Source organism: Anguilla anguilla, chromosome 12 (genome assembly GCF_013347855.1).
Source record: "Anguilla anguilla isolate fAngAng1 chromosome 12, fAngAng1.pri, whole genome shotgun sequence".
NCBI lineage: Eukaryota > Metazoa > Chordata > Actinopteri > Anguilliformes > Anguillidae > Anguilla > Anguilla anguilla.
The window spans coordinates 42,718,064-42,734,246 of record NC_049212.1 but is presented as its reverse complement, the minus strand read 5'-3'; the positions used below and the strand labels follow the sequence as shown (position 1 = coordinate 42,734,246).

The following is a 16,183-nucleotide window of genomic DNA, read 5'->3' as shown; positions in this document are numbered from 1 at the left end:
TTTTTAGATCAATTTATTTGCACTCATCATATTAAAAATTACAAAGTAAAACAAATACACTTACTTAAAACAGTACAAAGTGGGCTATTTTAAAGTGAGATGCTAAAATGAGAAACAATTTGTAGAGTATTGAGTGCAAGGATTACCCATTAAGCCAGCAATAGCTGGCTCATTTACAGTGGGGTCCGAGACTGGACTATTAAAATAACTAAATATACAACATAATGTTCCAGTCAGTATTTACTGTTGCACTGGTTTATTCTCAGGGTGTGTTGTGCAGTGTTCAGGTGTGTGTTCATATGTGTGTGTTCAGGTGTGTATTCGTGTGTGTGTGTGTGTGTGTGTGTGTGTAGGCCGTTTAGACATGCTGAATGTTCAGGAGTGTTGCTGTGACCTTGTGTTTGTGGTGTATAGGATTGTGCTCAGGTGAGTGTACCTGTTGTGTTTGTGGTGTATAGGATTGTGCTCAGGTGAGTGTACCTGTTGTGTTTGTGGTGTATAGGATTGTGCTCAGGTGAGTGTACCTGTTGTGTTTGTGGTGTATAGGATTGTGCTCAGGTGAGTGTACCTGTTGTGTTTGCGGTGTATAGGATTGTGCTCAGGTGAGTGTACCTGTTGTGTTTGAGGTGTATAGGATTGTGCTCAGGTGAGTGTACCTGTTGTGTTTGAGGTGTATAGGATTGTGCTCAGGTGAGTGTACCTGTTGTGTTTGTGGTGTATAGGATTGTGCTCAGGTGAGTGTACCTGTTGTGTTTGAGGTGTATAGGATTGTGCTCAGGTGAGTGTACCTGTTGTGTTTGAGGTGTATAGGATTGTGCTCAGGTGAGTGTACCTGTTGTGTTTGAGGTGTATAGGATTGTGCTCAGGTGAGTGTACCTGTTGTGTTTGTGGTGTATAGGATTGTGCTCAGGTGAGTGTACCTGTTGTGTTTGAGGTGTATAGGATTGTGCTCAGGTGAGTGTACCTGTTGTGTTTGGTGAGGTTTGCAGGTGCGGTGTGTACATGCGGGGTGATGGTGAGCGGTATGGAATCTCACTCAGGTGAGGTAGGTGTGTGTGTGTGTGTAATCTCACTCAGGTGAGGTGTGTGTGTGTGTAATCTCACTCAGGTGAGGTGTGTGTGTGTAATCTCGCTCAGGTGAGGTGTGTGCGTGTGTGTGTGATCTCACTCAGGTGAAGTGTGTGCGTGTGTAATCTCGCTCAGGTGTGTGTGTGTGTGTAATCTCACTCAGGTGAAGTGTGTGCGTGTGTAATCTCGCTCAGGTGTGTGTGTGTGTGTAATCTCACTCAGGTGAGGTGTGTGTGTGTGTGTAATCTCGCTCAGGTGAGGTGTGTGTGTGTGTGTAATCTCACTCAGGTGAGGTGTGTGCGTGTGTGTGATCTCACTCAGGTGAAGTGTGTGTGTGTGTGTGTGTGTGTAATCTCACTCAGGTGAAGTGAGTGCACCTGCTGTGTTTCAGGAGGAAGCGCCCCCTGCTGCAGGGGCAGGAAGGTGAGCGGCTCCAGCCCATGTCTGTGTTTGGACTGCGGAACCGCTACCTGCGCAGGCTGGGTGCTCAGGTACACACGCACGCACACGCGCACATGCACACACACACACACACACACATACCTCACTCATACATACACATGCACACACACCTCACTCATATACACACACACAAACGCGCACACACACACACACCTCACTCATACGCACGCGCGCGCACACACACACACCTCACTCATACACACACACACACACACACACACACACCTCTCTTACCCTGCAGACTGTCCAATCACCATCGGCCTTATTGTGCTTGCGTACTTTGTGGTTGGTGGAGCTCCTCTCTGGTAACCGTAGAGTGTTTCTGTGGGGACTGCACCCACAGCCCCTCCCTATTTAATTATCCCTGGTTGTTCCAGGAAGCCAGGAAATGCTTTGTGTTCTTTGTGTTTGTGATTGGCTCCATTTAGCGCCTGACTGCGTGTCCTTTCCCAACAGCTCCCAGGCCTTTTCTCCAGCCACCGTTCCTCCCTGGGACACAGGAGCGTGCTGAAGTAACACTCGCTCTGTGCTCGGCTCGTAAGCCTGGGGGAAGGGGGCGGGGTCACAGATTCCATAAACTCACCAGATACCCCACTCCTGCATGCTTTGCTCTCTACTTCTTAACTACAGGAGGTTCTGGTTGGTTCCCAGAGATTCTGCTACTGTTACATCACAGTACGGAATGTCCAATCCCACAGCACTCAGCTTGGCCACACCCCTTTATTAATATGTGGAAAATGCATCCTATTGGAATGTTTTTTGCTTTCAGTAGCAGAGACAGAATTTTCAGTTTTTGGAATACAGGGGCTGAGAATCTGGTGTGTGTGCAGCAGGGGAGGGCAATTCTGGTCCTGGGGGGCCGGTGTGTATGCAGGTTTTTATTTCCTTCAATTACCCAGGCTAAATGAGCTAATTAGCTGCACACATGAACGCTGGTTCACTTGTACATTAGGTCACAGTAAAAGGGTTCTTACAGGGACACAAAAACAATCTCTGGCTGTCATTCACGCACTTATCAAGAAATGTAGCTAAACTGTCTGTAAAAGTTATGGCTAATTAAATAATTAAGGCCAGAAGTTGGCAGGAACCCCAGAAGTGGATTCAACCCTTGTTTCATGCCGCTGGTGTACAGCATGTTCACACACCAGGGCCTGGAAACACCACAAAATTCCATTCCAATGGTTTAACCATAACCATTATATTCAATAGCTTTTGAATTTGAGGATTTTTCTCTTACTGAATTTGCCAAGACCTTGCTACAAAAGCTGTTCAGATTGGTTTGGAGGTTAAATTTAAGGTGGCTAACACGGTTGGTTATGTACGAAAGGTATTAATTTTGTATGTTCATTGTTGCACTGCTCATGGTGTCTGGCTCGGTCCTCTAATGGTCACAGTGGGCGTTATGTTGTAGTCTCAGTCTGTGCTCTGTTACCTAACCTTTGCTCTTTCCTGCATTAGCTTTGGTCCTTTTTGAAAGAAAACTGTTCAGTGAAATTGGGCATGATTGAGCATTAAACACACTTCTGTGCCATAGAAAATAATTTGGTTCCTGGATTTGCTATACTTAGTTCTGTTTGCTCTATTTTTAAAGCTGATGAGTGCTTCTCTGCTCTTTAAACTCCCGGGGATTTGGCACTGAAGTACCGGATAACACTGCAGCCAATTAAGGTTGAGGAAAGGGGCTGAAGTTCGGCGTCTGCAGCCGCCGCTGTCTGTTCCTCTGGTACAGCTCCACCGTTACTGCCTCTGCCCAGCTCAAATGCTTCATTAACCTTTCTTAATACTTTTCCAGCAGAACCAATGATAATATTTTTTTTCTCTTTGTGAAAGGTCAGTTGCATTTCAATGTCTTTGCTTTTCTGCATTGAAGTAAGAGGCCGTTTTAAATGTGACTTAAAGCTGTATTTGAAAATAACCTTTTTTTTTTAGATGAAATCTGTAAATGTCAATTGTGAATTAAATGGGATCATTGATATCTGTTATTTTACTGAAGACTAGATCAGCTATAACCATAATACTTGCGCTGTATGATAGTTTCTGTGGGAGGTCTGTGCTCTGGTTACACACACAGGTCCATGGTAGTGTGTGTATGTTTGTGTGTGTGTGTGTGTGTGTGTGTACGTGTGCGTGCACGTGTGTATGCATGTTTGTGTGTGTGTGTGTGTGTGGTCAGTCTGTGACAGGTGTGAAATTTGGGTTCTAACACAGCACACCACTGTGTTCAAATTGTATGAACAGAATTTTTATTTATTAATGAGTTTATTCCTGTTTTTAATGTTCTGGAGGAGGTCTGGAGGTCCGTCCTCGTACGGTGGGCGATGCATTAAGGGGTTAAAGGTGTGAGTCAGTCTCAGAGGGATGCAGTGTGGAGTGGCATTGCAGGAGCCGTTAAAGTTACCTGCACTGAAGCGTAAAGGTGTTCAGACCTGAAGCCCGGGGAAATGCTCAGCTGAATGACAATGGGATGGGTCACGGTCTTCAGTCCTATGGGGTCAGTTCCTAATGTGAACAGCCTAACATTTAAAGGAATGCAGTTTGGAGATGTTGTGGCCTTTTCTCTCTTTTTTTGGCTCCATTTGCAGGGTCCTGAAGCTTCAGTTTACCTGTGTGTCTCACACCTGGCTGATACCGGTAATACCTGCGTTCTTTGGGGTAAAAAATCTGGAAACTAACTGCCAGCACACCAAAGGCCTTTTTCTGACTGACATTGCTCTGCTGTGTTTCTGGTGTCTCAGCCGTCCGATATCTCCTCCTGCCATTTAATTAGCATTAAACGCCGAGTGACCGACTTCCACAGTCATCCGTCATTTGTCACGCTCATTTATTCACACTTCCTGCAGCCACTTCAGGACATTTAGAGAAATAAGCACATGAATCTAAAGTCTTTACCAGCCTGTTACACCCCCCTTGTATTTACCAGCATGTTGACGTTTGTATCTTCCAGATGAAATGATTCCCGTGTCCGTACCTGGCTGTAGACGCCGTCTCCTCAGCTCCTGTATCAGCGGGCGTGTCCGTCTGGCTCCGGCTTGCCTTCGCTGCCTCGTTCAGGCTTCTCGCCTGGTGCATTCTGGGAAAGCGCACCCCGGTGGTGTCCCGGCAGCTCCGTCGGGCCGTTCTCCTTTCCCATAATGCCTTGCGGGCGCGCGGCGCGGGCGGCCGGGCGGACCCTCCGGCTGCGCAGCCGGGCGAGGAGCCTCCGGCGCTGGCGGCTGGAGCAGGACCAGTACAGCGCCGGGTTCACGCAGCAGTTCAGGCTGACCACGGGCCTCCAGATCTTGTAGCAGAGCATCACCAGGCTGAGCAGCCTGCAGTTGGCGGGCTGGTGGACGCGCACCAGCAGGTACGCCACCCGCATGGCGTGGTAGGGCAGGAAGCAGAGCGTGCCGAGCAGACAGAGCGCCAGGATGGAGCGCATGGCCTTCGCGCTCTGCCCTGCGCCCCCCCCCACGCCCCCCCCGGCCTGGCACAGCGTCCGCGCGGTGAGGCAGTAGCATGTGACCATGACCAGTAAGGGCAGCAGGAACCCCACCGCCGTGACGAACAGGCCGTAGGGCAGGTAGCGGCTAAATCCCGCCGGGCCGGTCATGTCGAAGCACACCGTCGTGTTGTTTATGAAGCCGGAGTGCGCGAAGATCGCCGTGGGCGCGGTCTCCACGGCGACCAGCAGCCAGACGGCGGCGCAGGTGAGGGTGGCGGCCCGGCGGGCGCGGCAGCGCGTGGCGGCGGCGGGGTGGCGAGCGCACAGGAAGCGGTGCACGCTGATGCAGGCGAGGAACGTCACGCTGCCCCCCAGGTTCAGCGAGAACAGGAAGTGCGCGGCCTTGCAGGCGGCGTTGCCGAACGGCCAGGTGTCGCCCATGGCGTAGCTCGCGGCCAGCAGCGGCAGCGGCAGCACGTACAGCAGGTCCGCCACGCTCAGGTTCGCCAGGAAGATCACCGAGCAGCTCCACGTCTTGGTTCTGCCGCACACAAACCACAGCACCGTCCCGTTGAGCGTCAGCCCAAACACAAACACCAGGCCGTACGCCAGGGGAAACGTGATCCTTTTATAAGCCTCTGATACGGGACATAATGTGAAGTTATCCCCGTCCATTTCGCTGTGAGAAGGTGATCCTTAGAACAGCACTTATCTACTAAAAAAGATTCAGGTGCATGTTCCATCCTGCGCCATGCGTTAATATGTTAGCAAAGATGATTCAAGCCAGAAAGAGCATTACAACTGTACTCCGAGAACGGTTGTCTCCGACTGACGCAAATCCTGTATGCCTGGCGTTTTTAGTCTCCAAGAGAGCGCCTATCTACATTGCCTCGGCGCTTTAATAACTCTGTTTATTTTAATATCCCGTCTCTTTATCTAAAACAGGTCATGTGTTAGCTGAATGGTACTGGCAGGTAAAGCGGGAAACATGAACACGCGCGTGTCCCAGCGTGATGAATAGGTAAATAAAGAACCCGTTTCATAAAGCACCTGGGTGAGACTGTCACCTGGGATGGGTGAGACTGTCACCTGGGATGGGTGAGACTGTCACCTGGGATGGGTGAGACTGTCACCTGGGATGGGTGAGACTGTCACCTGGGATGGGTGTACTCGGCGTTCCTTTGGAAACTGGTGCGGTTACCGAGAATGCGTTCTGAAGTTCGGAATGTTCGTTGCACCCAATTGTTTTCTCTTCATTGAGAGGATGAGATTGTTTGTATGTTTATATATTTTTGCAAACAAGTGTATTGCACACGAACAGCCCGCCCTGCCCACCCCAGTTTTGGTGTATTTAAACATACGTTAGCAGATAACTGCGAAGCCTTGAGTCATCGTGTTGAACTCGTAATATGAACGGGAAACGTTTGATTGCCAGGATGCTAGTGACTGCAGCTGCTGGTGTGAGTCAACTGGATCATGATACAGGGCTTCTGTTGGGCATTTTTTTTTTTTTAAGACGAATGAGACTCCTATCAGTAGGCTATGCCAAAGAATAAAGACGTAATCCATTCTTTTCACAAAGGAGCGAAAGAACTATATAAAACTCGATTGCCTTCTGTCTGTATGTAATTGTTTCGTTGTGCATACTTGCAGACGGATCTCACCTTCAGCCACGCGCAGTTAATTAAGTCTGTCAGTTATTCTTTGACTGACGCAAAAAAAAAAAAAAAAAAAACTTTCGTGTGTCCTGTCAGTCTTTCCGGACTCACTGTAAGCTTAATGCTGACAGTCTGGGGGGGGGGCTTCTGATTTGTTCCTCGGCGGGGATGCATGTGTGTTTTTTTTTCGCTCGCCTTGCAGAAAGCGGCAACAAGCCTCTGTGATTGATGTTGATTACCGGGCTAAATGACTCCCAGTCCTCGCGACCCGTGGTATAAGTCATGTACGACCTAAACATCTCATTGGCTGCGAGAACACTTTCCAATTCGGGCGGCTGACTGCAAGGCTATTTCGTTTCAAAGTGTTCTTTGAGATTCGAGCGCCTGCAACAAGATCCGACCATGCTGAGGAGTAGCAATCATCGGTTTGTACATTTTGGTGACGATATGTATACATTGAGCTATTACCGACGTATAGCGAATGTTTAGAATGTTGATGTGCTGATGTGCTATTAACATTAAATGTCAATATTACATTTTAAATTCAGCCTTCGTTTCCTTTACCGCTGCTCTGTCTTCCAACTTGCCTATAGCCTCCATCAGTCTTTCTAGCTGTCATTCTGTCATTCTCGGGGAATGGAAGGCGAGATTCGCCTCGTTTTTGATGGAGCTCGATGCACATTGCCATTTAGCCGTATGCGACTATTAATCCGTGCAACTTTGTCCGTTCTTGCAGTGCCATTTATCAGGGGGAAGACGGGAGACCGCGCGGCGGCGTCCTGGCTGGCACGCGGGAGAGGAAGCGTCTTTCCCTCTGTATCAATCAGGTAAATTGCAGGACGCCCGATCCATCAGGTTCATTAAGAGACGGACTGCGCGGGACTGAAGAAAAATAACCCACAAGCCAGGGACCGTAGTGTGTGATGGGTCGCATCTGTTTTGTTAGATCAGGTTGTGTTGATTACTGGTATTTTCAGCACCGCCCGATTTATATCAGACTGTGTTTTGTTTGAGGGTCACGGAAGAAAAGGGGAATAATCGATCGTTTTATGTGGAATTTAAAAAGCTGAACCGCACAAACGAACGTGTTTCCTGAATGAGACACAATTAGGAATAAATCGTGCCTCGACCCTGCACTCTGAACATCATCAGTACATGCAACAGTCATCGAAAGATTCAATATGTCTGAAAGTGGATAAAGTTATTCCCGTTATGTGTTTAGATAAATCGATTAAGAAAATCCGAAAATCACTTCACTTGTTGAAAAGCCAAATCAGCAGGGTAGATGGTTCATGCAAACTCGCTACCGTACCCTGCGAAGAGCGATGCTGGATTCGTGTGCCGTAATGATGCTAGGAGCTGTCCTTTCAGAACCTCGTCTTACATTTCTCATTTTAAACCCCCTTTATAGTATTTTCCGCCTAAATCTAATGCATAATCCGATCATTTAAAAAACCATCACTGCTCGCGACGTAATTGCCTTTTTGGTGCCATTAAAGGTGTTCCAGCCAGGCTGAATGGCAGTCTCCTGTCCCGGTTACAAGCTGATTTTCGCCTCTTCAGCGTGGTACCGGCAGCTGAAGTCTCATTATAGCACTATTCACACGGTCTGACACTTCAAATGGGATTCATTTTTCATTTGCGCTTAAGCACGCGCTCTCTCGCGTATGCCCGCTATAAAATCGGCGTGCAGTCTGCGCCCGCCGTTCCTTGTTCTGTGTAGTTCCGAACATATTGTACTCTGGATGCGTTTTTAATGCTTAAAGACGTACGACGCTGGGGATTGCAGTACCACAGTTGAAAAGTTGACTGATAGGCATTCATTGGAACGACGACAGCCGCCCGTTTCTAATTCCTCAAATGCGCGGGAACATTATGAAGGTGATGAACGCCTTGACAGCCCGAAAGCGATTCATTTGACCACCCTGCTCGTGAATATTTAATGTGGATGATATGGTTTTGGCGCATTAACTGTGGATATCGAGCGCACACCGATAGCGTCTCTCAGTCACCGTACAGCTCAGTGCTGCTATTTGGTATGTTTATTTAACCGCTTCAGCGTTGTGTTTTGCCGCTGCACAGAGTAGCCTGTGCCGGTTCTGCACCTGTATGCCGGTTCTGCACACGTATGCCGGTTCTGCACATGCATGACGGTTCAACACTTGTTTGGTCTGATGTGAGCTGGAAGACCTCTGGTCTGTGGGGCGCTCGCTTCGTGCTCTTCGTCTCCAGTGTCCAGCCCCATTTCTCTGAAAACCGGCGCCCCTTTCCCGTGCCAGGTGCGCGGAGGAAAGGCAATAATTCCTCCAAGGCGTTATATGACGAGGTGTCCTCTAATTACAAAAGGTCTTTGATAAAGAAGCTTTCACCTTACTACTTCTAGCCTCATTTTCTCTATATCTTTTTTGTAACTGCACTTTAAACGGTAATCTAGGGGGACACTATATATTTTTTCAAATTGGCAAATTACCATCTACAATTTCTCATAGCCTAGCCTGCTGTAAAAATTGCGATTGACATGCTTCTGAAAATCATTATTAATCCAATTTCTTGTACGTAGAAATTACAGTTATGAGTCCTGACAATTCAGAAACGTTCATTTGCGGGTTTATTAGTGATTTCTCAATTATTCTCTTTATTTGGTGGTTTTGACTTACTTGTATTTTTTAAGCAGATAAAGCGCGTGCTTTCTGTTCTGCATTGTTTTCCGTCCCGGGGTTCCGCGAGGACACGTAAGCAACTTAATTACGCACTGATGCAGAGTCGCGATTTGGGCCCGAGGTGAGAAATTAGGGGCTCCACGTTTCGAAATTTAGTTTTCCCTCAACGGAAATGACGTAGGCTACCCCCTTAACGCGACCTCATTAAGAGATTTAAAATAATTGGTTGGGTTTCAAATATAGTACGAGGAGAGACCCCCCAAAAAAAACTGTGGTATCTTAGCAACTGCATATTGCTATATATCTACAGAAATATATTCGATAAATGATCAAAGTAGATAATTATGATTTGTAACGAGTTCAATCCGTGTTCAGTTTAACCATTTTTACTGTTGTATTTGGCTGGGAGGGAAAAATCAATATCTGCTCGGCAGCTGTCAGGGGGTGCTCATACAGCGGAAAATGGTGGCTAAGAAAGCGCGAGCCGAGTGTTGAATTATTACCCAATAATTGCCCTGTGGAATGTCTGTGGAAAAAAATGTTGAAATTGTTCATTTCCAAGGCATGTGTTTTCTGCAACACACATTCGCATTCAAAGCCAATAATGCACCGGCACGTCCTTGCTCTCATTATTAATCGTATAAACTACATTTTGCATCCAGTTTTGGAAGAGTGAACCCGTTCACACGGGAGCAATTAAAGCTGGATTAGTGGAAGGCGCTTATACGCGAGTGAAGCAACACATACGTTAATACGACTTTTGAATTTGGACCTAAATCACGGAGCGGTGTAGAGAGGTGTTTCTCTTTAGAGGAATGTTAATTTTTTTTCTCGAGAGTATCCCCAGGAAAATTAGTCTAGAACTATGGTAGAACAGAGCATTGCACAGGGAATGCTGGTGCAGTCTTGCACAGGGAATGCTCGCAATCAGAATGTTCTTGTACTTTCCTCGGGCCTGTGAATTAAGGGTTTCGTGCAGTGACATGAGGACACAATTCAGCAGAACAAACCGCGAGCGCGCGTTAGTGCTGCGAAGGTCAATAGTGGAGGAGACATCTCCTGATAAAGAACAGCGCGTTTGCTTCAAAGTACCGCTGACATTTTCATTAGGATTTAACTCGCGCAATCTCCCGGTGCGGTTCGCGAGCTGTCATTTCCTCGATAGCTCTCTTCATTCAGTCTGAGACGCGCGCGCGCGCGAGCGGGCGCCGACGTACGATGGCTGAAATGTTTATGGCGAATACGTTATGTACACGGAAGGCCTCGTTTACTTAAGGTTACCAAAGAAATGCAAACTACTGAAACACCGGATGCTGTGGTGTAGCTTTTGCGTGGCCTGGTATATAAAGCGCAGATATAGCAGCGGCCAATAAAACACATACAGTAGGCCTTTCCTTAAAAGTATGGTAACAGTAGAGTGAAATTTGTTGTTCTTCCTATATACATAAGACATTTGGATTTGAGATCAGAAGATGTACAGACAATCAGCTTTCATTTCATGGTATCTGGATTTGGATCACGGGCTGGCCCTTCCTTTCTCCACACTTTTGACTTCCCATCGCTTTGGTGAAGGTTATTTTGGTCTCGTCTGTCCATAAAGTTACAGAACTCTTCTGGCTCTTCTGTAGTTTTTGGGGGAATTGTAATCTGGCATTTTGATGCTGGCTGCTGGAGGCTGGACTGGGTCTTGCAGTGTAACTCTGTATTTCAAGTCTCAGTCTTCTGTGTATAGTGGCTTGTGATATTTTTACCCCTGCCCTCTGGAGACTACTGGCGATTAAATTAATTGTTGTTTTAGGGTTTCTCTTCACAGCTCTTAGGATTCCCCTGACTTCCTTGGTTGTCTTCCTTGGCCAACCTGTGCAGTGTTTATTTACGGGCTCACCAGTGATTTCTTTCTTCCTGAGACTTTCCAAACTGCTGGACTTGATCCACCGAGTTTCTGTGCCGTCCTTCTTAATGAATTCTTTTGTTCTCCTGTATTATAGATGAATTGTTTTTTCTAAACAGAGTTAGTTCCCCGGTCTTCAGGATGGTCTTCCACAGATGAAAACAAAGGCTAAACCCGAGAGTAGTCTCTCACTGCTTTTATGTGTGAACAATCCACGCAAATGGGAACACCTGAGCATCAGTAAACACCTGCCAGGCATCTGTTCACTTAATTGTGCACAGCAGAAAGTTGGGGGGGGGGGGGGGGGGACTGAACATTAAAACATCTGTTTCTGTAAAATGGTAAAACATACACAAGTAAGTACCATGAAATAAAAGCTGATTGTACTTTTGTCTCATTTTCATCTTTTGATTTCAAATCCAAATGCATTAAGTATATAACACAAATAAGAAATTTCACTCTACCGTTACCATATGTTTGGAGGGCACTCTGTGGCATTTTAAATTTATGCCTGCCCCACCCCTGCGACATTAAACCAGCCACCTTCTAGGGGATTACCATCTCGATTGTCTACAATACGAACAATTCAGACTTGCATTGTTGACCTTTCATTTGTGTGCATGTTGACTGGATTGCAGTATTAACTTTGTTCTCATCTTTATTTTTGCATTTAAGTCAGCACTCATCTTCATTACATTACAGGCATTTAGCAGATGCTCTTATCCAGAGCGACGTACAACAAGTGCCAGAGTAGTACTGCAGAAGCATGGCGTTGGTACTGCACTGCAGAAGCATGGCGTTGGTACTGCACTGCAGAAGCATGGCGTTGGCACTGCACTGCAGAAGCATGGCGTTGGCACTGCACTGCAGAAGCATGGCGTTGGTTCTGCACTGCAGAAGCATGGCGTTGGTACTGCACTGCAGAAGCATGGCGTTGGTTCTGCACTGCAGAAGCATGGCGTTGGTTCTGCACTGCAGAAGCATGGCGTTGGTACTGCACTGCAGAAGCATGGCGTTGGTACTGCACTGCAGAAGCATGGCGTTGGTACTGCACTGCAGAAGCATGCCGTTGGTACTGCACTGCAGAAGCATGGCGTTGGTTCTGCACTGCAGAAGCATGGCGTTGGTTCTGCACTGCAGAAGCATGGCGTTGGTTCTGCACTGCAGAAGCATGGCGTTGGTTCTGCACTGCAGAAGCATGGCGTTGGTACTGCACTGCAGAAGCATGGCGTTGGTACTGCACTGCAGAAGCATGGCGTTGGTTCTGCACTGCAGAAGCATGGCGTTGGTTGTGCACTGCAGAAGCATGTTTTTTATAGAGCGGAAAGTGTATGAATGAGGTGCACATGTGCACCCGGGCACTTTAGAGCTGTGTTTTTAATGGCTGCATTAGTCTTCCTCTCGTTGAGAGGCTGTGGGGTGATCCAGTGCCCCTGTGGAAGCTATTATACTCCAGCAGCGCATTACAACTGGCGCTGTACCCGCGGGAATCTGACCCGCGCTGTGCCCTCGGGAATCTGACCCGCGCTGTACCCGCGGGAATCTGACCCGCGCTGTACCCTCGGGAATCTGACCCGCGCTGTACCCGCGGGAATCTGACCCGCGCTGTACCCGCGGGAATCTGACCCGCGCTGTACCCGCGGGAATCTGACCCGCGCTGTACCCTCGGGAATCTGACCCGCGCTGTACCCGCGGGAATCTGACCCGCGCTGTACCCGCGGGAATCTCCTTCTCTGCCCGCCTTGCTCATGATAAAGCGGAGTTTCTGATTGATGCTCCTGATACCGCTGCTTCTCCCGGGCCCAGAGTCCAGCCTGGTTTACTCTCTTCCTCTTCCTCTTCCTGGCCCAGAGTCCTGCCTGGTTTACTCTCTTCCTCTTCCTCTTCCTGACCCTGAGTCCGGCCTGGTTTACTCTCTTCCTCTTCCTCTTCCTGACCCTGAGTCCGGCCTGGTTTACGCTCTTCCTCTTCCTGGCCCTCAGTCCGGCCTGGTTTACTCTCTTCCTCTTCCTCTTCCTGACCCTGAGTCCGGCCTGGTTTACGCTCTTCCTCTTCCTGGCCCTCAGTCCGGCCTGGTTTACTCTCTTCCTCTTCCTGGCCCTGAGTCCGGCCTGGTTTACGCTCTTCCTCTTCCTGACCCTCAGTCCGGCCTGGTTTACTCTCTTCCTCTTCCTGGCCCTGAGTCCGGCCTGGTTTACGCTCTTCCTCTTCCTGACCCTCAGTCCGGCCTGGTTTACTCTCTTCCTCTTCCTGGCCCAGAGTCCTGCCTGGTTTACTCTCTTCCTCTTCCTCTTCCTGACCCTGAGTCCTGCCTGGTTTACTCTCTTCCTCTTCCTCTTCCTGGCCCAGAGTCCTGCCTGGTTTACTCTCTTCCTCTTCCTCTTCCTGACCCTGAGTCCTGCCTGGTTTACTCTCTTCCTCTTCCTCTTCCTGGCCCAGAGTCCTGCCTGGTTTACTCTTCCTCTTCCTGACCCTCAGTCCGGCCTGGTTTACTCTCTTCCTCTTCCTGACCCTCAGTCCTGTCTGGTTTACTCTCTTCCTCTCCTCTGGCCCTGAGTCCGGCCTGGTTTACTCTTCCTCTTCCTGGCCCAGAGTCCGGCCTGGTTTACTCTCTTCCTCTTCCTGGCCCTCAGTCCTGCCTGGTTTACTCTCTTCCTCTTCCTGGCCCAGAGTCCGGCCTGGTTTACTCTCTTCCTCTTCCTGACCCTCAGTCCGGCCTGGTTTACTCTCTTCCTCTTCCTGACCCTCAGTCCGGCCTGGTTTACTCTCTTCCTCTTCCTGGCCCAGAGTCCGGCCTGGTTTACTCTCTTCCTCTTCCTGACCCTCAGTCCGGCCTGGTTTACTCTTCCTCTTCCTGACCCTCAGTCCGGCCTGGTTTACTCTCTTCCTCTTCCTGGCCCTGAGTCCTGCCTGGTTTACTCTCTTCCTCTTCCTGGCCCTGCTGTGGCTCGCTAACAGATTACCGCTCATTCGCTCATTCAGCAGAATCCGTCAGGAGCGGCGGGATCCGTGAGCGGCCGAGGAGAGCGCTGCTGGCGGCTCTGACCCGCGGCTGGGGGCGGGCCGCACGACTGCTCTTATTGCTCACATCTCTCGCTGTGGCCTCTGGGGCGAAACTACACGTGTGTGTGTGTGTGTGTGCGTGTGTGTGTGTGTTTGTGTGTATATGATATTTGTGTGTGTGTGTGTGTGTGTGTGTGTGTGTGTGTGTGTGAACACAAGTATAGCTTCTGTGATTCTTCAGTTATGCATCTTTGCTGGATTCGGCAGAACTGAATCACTTGTGGACTGCCTCAGATAATGTTCAGGTGTTTCCAGTGCGCTGGATCAGACCCGTGGGCATGTGCGGGAGAAGCCGACCCTCTCCTGCTCCAGAGCAGCCCCTGCGTCTGAGTCTCTCCTGCTCCAGAGCAGCCCCTGCGTCTGAGTCTCTCCTGCTCCAGAGCAGCCCCTGCGTCTGATTCTCTCCTGCTCCAGAGCAGCCCCTGCGTCTGAGTCTCTCCTGCTCCAGAGCAGCCCCTGCGTCTGAGTCTCTCCTGCTCCAGAGCAGCCCCTGCGTCTGAGTCTCTCCTGGAAACTGGCCTGTGGTCTCTGGTTCATGGTGACCAGCCCATAACAAACAGCATAATGAGCAAGCGTTTTGCCCGTTAGAGCTACTGTATCAGTATTTAACCACTATGAACATCATGTCCGCTTTGGCAGCCTCCGTCACACAGTGTAAACCTGTTTACAGTAATGTGTAGACGTCTTTGCTTTTATTCACGGTCACCATCAACACCCTGTTCAGTGCAGTAGCAGAGCTGCTCCTGTATGTAAGGGTAGCGTGTTCTCCAGTTTGGCATTTACAGCGAGTAGCCACACACTCATCTGATGACACGTTGAATGTATTGCTTATCGTTAGTTAGTGATTATTAATGATGTAATCCCGTTATGCCCTGTATAGAATCTCTCTGAGAAGCGAAGGGGGAGGAGCCTGCAGCTCTGAATAATCAGTACCTCCAGCCACCCTCGTGTAAATTGATTTCTAATTTTTTCAATTAATGAACACCCCCCGCCCCACCCCCCATGCATACCGCCGATTCGATTTCCCTGATTCAACGTTTTCCCTTGAAAGCCCTGCGATGTACTGACAGGAGGCTGACCTCCTCCGCTCACAGACCGCACGCGTATCACAGGCCGCACGCGTTTCACAGACCGCACGCGTATCACAGGCCGCACGCGTTTCACAGACCGCACGCATATCACAGACCGCACGCGTATCACAGGAGGCTGACCTCCTCTGGCTCACAGACCGCACGCGTATCACAGGAGGCTGACCTCCTCTGGCTCACAGACCACACGCGTATCACAGACCACATGCGTATCGCAGGAGGCTGACCTCCTCTGGCTCACAGACCACACGCGTATCACAGGAGGCTGACCTCCTCTGGCTCACAGACCGCACGCGCTTCACAGACTGCACGCGCTTCACAGACCGCACGCGCTTCACAGACCGCACGCGCCGGGCTGCTGGGCGCTCGTTGGTCTGGCTCCAGCATCGGCGGCCGTGCGCGACTGTCAAGCTGTTCAGCGCCACAAACAGGCCAGACTCCAGCGCTTGGCTCACAGTACCGCCAACACAGCCCCCAACGCCAATCCCAACACAGCCCCCAACGCAGCTCCCAACGCAGCCCCCAACACAGCCCCCAACACAGCCCCCAACGCCGCTCCCAACACAGCCCCCAACGCCGCTCCCAACACAGCCCCCAACGCCGCTCCCAACACAGCCCCCAACGCCGCTCCCAACACAGCCCCCAGTGCCGCTCCCAACACAGCCCCCAACACAGCCCCCAACGCCACTCCCAACACAGCCCCCAACGCCGCTCCCAACACAGCCCCCAGTGCCGCTCCCAACACAGCCCCCAACACAGCCCCCAACGCAGCCCCCAACGCCGCTCCCAACACAGCCCCCAACGCCGCTCCCAACACAGCCCCCAACGCCGCTCCCAACACAGCCCCCAATGCCAATCCCAACACAGCCCCC

The 16,183-nt window shown here is 49.8% G+C and overlaps 2 protein-coding genes across 2 annotated transcripts in view; one reads left to right on the top strand and one right to left on the bottom strand.

The window, feature by feature from the left end:
- Positions 1 to 4,531: 4,531 nt before the first annotated feature.
- On the bottom strand, positions 4,532 to 6,248 carry LOC118209190 (P2Y purinoceptor 6-like). Its single transcript, XM_035384349.1, has 2 exons — positions 6,085 to 6,248; positions 4,532 to 6,001 (listed from the first exon to the last, which is right to left on the bottom strand). Exon 2 carries the CDS (start codon positions 5,624 to 5,626, stop codon positions 4,532 to 4,534), a length of 1,095 nt encoding a protein of 364 aa, XP_035240240.1. The 5' UTR covers positions 5,627 to 6,001; positions 6,085 to 6,248.
- A 560-nt stretch (positions 6,249 to 6,808) lies between these two features.
- schip1 (schwannomin interacting protein 1) overlaps positions 6,809 to 16,183 on the top strand; it is a 239,212-nt gene continuing 229,837 nt past the window's right edge. The window contains exons 1-2 of the mRNA XM_035386429.1: positions 6,809 to 7,034; positions 7,346 to 7,436. Of these exons, the coding sequence (XP_035242320.1) occupies positions 7,012 to 7,034; positions 7,346 to 7,436 (114 nt within the window). The 5' untranslated portion in view covers positions 6,809 to 7,011. The remainder of the gene's footprint in view (positions 7,035 to 7,345; positions 7,437 to 16,183) is intronic.